Raw genomic sequence first — 5829 nt, forward strand, 5'->3', positions numbered from 1 at the left:
CTGGTATTCCCTGCTTTCAGCTAAGATCCATCTAACATCAGCTACAATATCCCTAGTACCACGACCCCTTCTAAACCCAGCCTGGACTTCTGGCAATTTGAGCAATAAGGCATATATAAATCCACTAAAAAAAAAACCCCAGCCCATACAATAAGAGCAAAATCCAAACATTTTCTGGGAAAGTCTGGTCCCCATCTTCTGTATTACGTACATAATTTGTCAAATAATGAAAATGCATGAGCTCTAACAGTAGAGTGGCGAGTTTAGTCTCGAGTGGAGCCAGATGAGCAGGCTCCAGTCTAGATGGCAATGTGAGGCCTCAGACCTGGAAGGAGGTGATCAAATGTCAAAGATAAGCTTAGCTTCCTGGACAGTCATATACCTAGGCCTTTGATCACAGTGCAGTAGCTGCACTGGCAGCTAGTATTCCTCTGACACTAGGGTATTAATTAGTTTTAAAGTTAATTCACAAAATGTGACCAGCAGAATTAGAATTCACCCAAATAAAGAACACACTGAACAGTTTAATAACTCAACCCAGTAAGTATTCTATAAACAAATGAATTTTTAAAATAAGAAATTTACAAGGATAATATCTAAGGTTAGTCAGAACAGAATAATTTCATTTCTGCTTATTTTCTAATAAAAAAAGAATTCACTCTTTGAAAATATTATTTCTATATCCCCTTGTATAATACTACTTTCTTTTATTATTATCTAAAATACACCAGGAAAAATCTTTCTTGAACTAAATTCAGGTTTTAGAAATTCAGACTGATCACTTTATTATTTTAAATCCAAGCAAAGCCATTACATTTCCTTAGATTAAAACCCACGGGTTACTATGAGCAGAAACAATTAAGACAACTAAGCATATATTTGGAAAGTCTGAACTCCTGCTAAACAGGGATAAAGAAGAAAAGGTACAGAAGCAGAAGGAAGAGTCCAAGGCAGACACAGGCGAGGCAATGGCAGCATTGATCAAAGAGAAAAAGCTGCAACTGGGTCTATCCCACAGTGATCAACATCAGGCCCTGACACTTACTCTCTCGGTTTTGAAAACGTAGTACCAGAAGAAGAGGGGCCCAAGGCCAAACACAGCTCCTGTGAGAGCGAGCTTGGGAGTGGGCCTGAAACTGGGATATATATTTGCTGATCTTGCATATGTCCAACGAGTCAAGGCAGGATCTTCCTAAAATAAAAAAAAAAGAAGCAGCCTGTTAGGCTTTAAGTGTCACATTTTGAAGGCATTCCATAAGGACCTGTGTGGAAGAGGAGACATGCCTTACCCTTGCTACAAGGATTAAAGTATACCCTGAATAATCTTAAAAGTGCCTCAGGGACAGTCTTTCATTTCTAGTATGTTGAATAATTCTCTGATGATCCTGTTCAAATCCTTCTGAATTTTAAAGCCTCTTATATCACACTTCAACTTTCCATTTATTTAAGAATCCTCACTATTTTAAAATGCCCAAGGAGCTACATTCTTTTTCCTTGCTCATTTTTATCTACTCTTTCCTGGTTTTTCATTTCACTGTTTTTAACAAAGTGTGATCATCACAACCTTTTAGTATTCATGAACACAAGCTGGTTTTATGAGCTGTGTAGTGTTTTAGATTTTATTTCTTGAACCTTTTCTCATGATAGCATCCACACTGGTGTTTCTAGGACACAACAAAGTTGCAGGAGAGGATTCAGTGGTATTATTATATGTATTCTAAAAGAAAACATAAAAGCAGTGAATGTGTAGGTTCAAGGGACCGTTTGATCACAATACCCTGGAGGAAAAAATATAGCTTTTAAAAAAAGCTTAATTGTGTCTTATAGTAAAGGCATCTGACTGCGTGGATCATTTATAAATAAGTATGACTAGCATCAAGAAGCATGAGAATTTCAGAACACTTAATTATGAATATGAAACCTATACATAGACCAAGAAGCAGTCATTCAAACAGAACAAAGGGATACCGCATGGCTTAAAATTGGGAAAGGTGTGTGTGTCTTTTCTCTATACCTATTCCATCTATATGCTAAGCAAATAATTCAAGAAGCTAAACTTCTACGAAAAGTGTGACATCAGGACTTCATAAAAAACCTACATTATGCAGACAGCACAAATCCGCTTATAAAGAGTGACAATCTGAAGCACTTACTGGACTATTATTATTTTAATCATCTATCCCTTCTGCTATATGTGTATATGAATAAATATCCAATCCAAAAAACCCTTGCCTCTTGTATATCCCAGCTCAGTGTTAGGACACAGTAATATGACTCCTTGGAATTTTTAAGGGTATTAATTCACTCAGTGAGCTCCTGGAAGGACTAGTGGTCAGCTATTGAAAACCCTACGCATACAGTTCTACTCTGACACTGAAGATTGCTATGACTTGGAAACAACTCAATGGCAACTGGTCATGACCCCCAAAACCCACACGGTAAAAATCCTACCAATGGCCTATAAGACCCAGGATAACCTAGACCTAGGCATTTCTCTGTATTATTCATCTCTTCTTACTCTGCCCTTACATTCCTCCACTTTAGTTACAATGAACTCTGATCTTTTTCCTCATTAATTAGGAACATTCTTTTCAGATTTTTAAAAAATTATTATTATTGTGTGTGTGTGTGTGTGTGTGTGTGTGTACACCGACAAATCGGATCTGACTGGTATAGGAGGAGACTGTCCTTCCTTCTCTAGAGAGCATCCTGGTGGATTCGAACCGCGCACCTCTGGGATTGCAGTGCAGCTTCTTGCCACTAGACCACCAGAGCTTGTCCTTTTCAAAATTTTTTTTTATTATCTTAATTAGGAACATTCTTGACTAAGGCTCCTTGCTCTCTTCTCTCCCTCATAAAGCTTCACAGGAGTAAAGACTAACTAAATATCAGCTTCTAAGAGAGGCCCTTCCCGGTCACCACCAGTCTATCTAAATTACAGCTGTTCCTCCTTCCTATTACACATCTGTACACACACACACACTCCTAATTCCTTTCCATATTTTTTTCTTGTCACTTCATCACGCTCCCTGATGCTAAATCCTTTGTGTCCAAGCATTAGTTGTCTCCCCCATAGAAAGTCTTAGAACAGAAATTTAAAGTGTTCCATTATAATTTTAGCATCCAAAATGGGGTCAGCATACAACAGGTCCTGAGCAATTATTTTTTGACCAAATGAATGAATTATTCCTAAAGACTGGTCAGGGAATTTAAATTGGTCAATAAGTAAATGTGAGATATCCATTTCAATTTCAGAACAAACAAAAACTATGGGTATTTTTACCTCTATTTTAGAAGTGAGAAATGGCCTTGATTACAGAACCACAAAGTAAAAGATATGAGGTTTGAATTTTAGCTCTATCTGGCTCCAAGGCCTCGCTCCTTTTCACCTGTATCAATGCTACCTGTGTATCAAATGGAATCACAGGCTGTTGTTAGATGCCAATGAATCAACTGAGACTCCCAGTAACCCTATGAACCACAACTTGAAACCTTGCGCTATATCCCGCACCACACTCACAACCTCTTCATTCTCAAGCTCACTGCTGGAGTTACTGTGTCAACCAATCTCGAGAAGGGTCTTCCTCTCTTTTGCTGACCTTCTGCCTTTCCAAGGGAGCTCTGGCAGCTGAGTGGTAAGGAACTATGTTACTGACCCAAATAAACACTCTCAGGAGTGTGCCTTTACTATCTCTCACACTTTCTTTTCCAGCCAACAAGGTTATGGATGAAGACTAGAGAACCAAATAGGTGTACAGAGCAGCTCTGAATTACAAAGAGCAGGATTAAAATTTTGCTCAACTCCTTGCCAAGTGTGTATGGCTGTGTGAGCTACCTCTCCTTTTTATGTTGTCTTCTAATCTGTAAAACGGGGATAGTAATACAGCTTAACAATGAATAACTGTGATAAAAATAACACACTGGAAAGGCACACTGCAACGGTTCCTTCAATCCTTACAACTTTCAAATAACCATACACACTTGTTGGGAAATTTGGGTTTGTTTTTTTCTTAAAAAAATTATATTTGACATCATATTTAAATCTCTGTAAAATTAGTAAAAGCACATCTGTTAAAAAAAATAACCGTTTTCAATTTACTAAATACCTAGGGTATAGACTATCTCATTTAACCACACAATGATTCGCCATTTTCACCTAAAGATCAGGAACGTAAGGTTCAGTTGTCGTGTTCCATCAAGTCTGAATCGACTGTCTAGTGAGTTTTCAGAGGAAGTAAATCACATGAGAGACTACCCATCTGCTTCCCCTGGAGCAGCTGATGGCTTTGAACCGCTTGCCTTTAGGTTGGCAAGGCAACTCCTGAGCATTAAGCCACCAGATACATTCCCAGGGTCACACGCTTTGCCAGCATGGAGGGTCCTGTGGTTGAACTCTAAAAGCCAAAACTGCAAGAGGCTGTGGAATCTTTAAAAGACTCAGGTTGAAGAATCATCATATTCCCATGGGGAGCGGGTACTTTTTGCTCCAAACTGTGAAATGAAGAGTGGAAAACAAATTTTTACAATTGTATACACTTGAAACTTTTCTGAACTCATCAGGAACTGTGCTTGGCCCACCATGTGCTTTATCTCGAAGGAAAACATCTATTATCCTCCGTTTCTATAACCAGGGTCTTGACTTTCTCAAGATCACCCAAGGAGGAGAATGATCCAGCTGCCAGGACTCAAACCGAGGCCAAATGTGAGTCCAGAACCAACACTGGGGACCACTAAGCCCAAGGTCAGAGGGCCAGTGAGATGGTGTGGGCCTGGAAGAGGCTGGCTCGGTCTCAGGGCTTCTGACCCGCCGCCCCCTCCGGCAGCCACTGCTCCGGCCTCCCGACCCCCGCCCGGCCAGTCTCCCACTTACAATGATCGTCTTCCGGTTGGGGTCATTGAGCTGAAGCAGATACTCCCGTTTAAGCCGGGATCTAATGGCCAGCCGCTCGACTTGAGCCTGCCGGGTCTCTAGAGAGATGTTGTATTCGGCTGGGTCGAGGGTAGTAGGTAGAGTGGCCAGGCGCGATGGCTTGTACTTGGGGAACGACATCTTGGCGCCAGGGCACGCAATTGCGCCTGCGCAGCTCTAATACCGCCCGGTTTAGGTTGACCTTCAGGCTGAGAAACTGCGCATGCGCATCACCCAGAGGTCAAAGGAAAGTGTTTTAACCTGGTTTCAGCCTGTCCTTTCCGCTCATTCTCATTGCCCCTTTGTTTTTTGTGCGTGTGTTGTCTTTCCTTTCCCCTTACCTATCTATATTTCCGTTGATCCTTCTTCCGAGCTGCTTTATCTTTACTGGCATAATCAGAACTTACTATGTGAGGTGAGCTTAGCGGGGACTGCAATACCAGACTGGAATCAGAAGCCCTAGGATTCATTGTGGGTCCATTCATACTCTATGACCTCATGCAAGTCACCACTATTGTTTCTCAAAATACGGAGAGTTCATGATCCCTATTTTGGCCACTTAGCAAGCTTGCTAAGACAAAGAAATAAGATAATAAATGCCAAGATGCTTTGCAAGACATTAGTCTCAACTAAGAAAAAAAGAGGCTTTGTTTTGTTAGTTTCAGTGGCTTTGGCTCCAATTCATAGGGATCCCTTTGCCCTATTGTGCGCCATCCTCACATCTGGAGCCAATTGTTGTAGTCACCCCATCTGATGGGCTATCTCTCGCTGAAGTTCAAATTGTCTTAAGAACGAAGTCTTTTTTCGGAGAACCAGTGTCTCCTAACAACATGCTTCAAGTATGTGAGATGAAGTCTTTGTATGTCAGTTAAATACATATCATATAAAGGTGTTCTAATCTTCATAGGGTTTTCAGAGGC

At 40.7% G+C, this 5829-nt stretch overlaps 1 protein-coding gene across 1 annotated transcript in view; it reads right to left on the reverse strand.

Moving 5' to 3' along the window:
* NDUFB4 (NADH dehydrogenase (ubiquinone) 1 beta subcomplex, 4, 15kDa) overlaps positions 1-5050 on the reverse strand; it is a 7507-nt gene extending 2457 nt beyond the window's left edge. Inside the window, exons 1-2 of the mRNA XM_006884250.1 lie at positions 4871-5050; positions 1046-1192 (exon numbers count right to left, since the gene is read on the reverse strand). Coding sequence (XP_006884312.1) covers positions 1046-1192; positions 4871-5050 — 327 coding nt within the window. The remainder of the gene's footprint in view (positions 1-1045; positions 1193-4870) is intronic.
* Positions 5051-5829: the final 779 nt, after the last annotated feature.

The sequence above is a fragment of the Elephantulus edwardii genome, unplaced genomic scaffold, assembly GCF_000299155.1.
Source record: "Elephantulus edwardii isolate Elephantulus edwardi_28Jun2011 unplaced genomic scaffold, EleEdw1.0 scaffold00032, whole genome shotgun sequence".
NCBI lineage: Eukaryota > Metazoa > Chordata > Mammalia > Macroscelidea > Macroscelididae > Elephantulus > Elephantulus edwardii.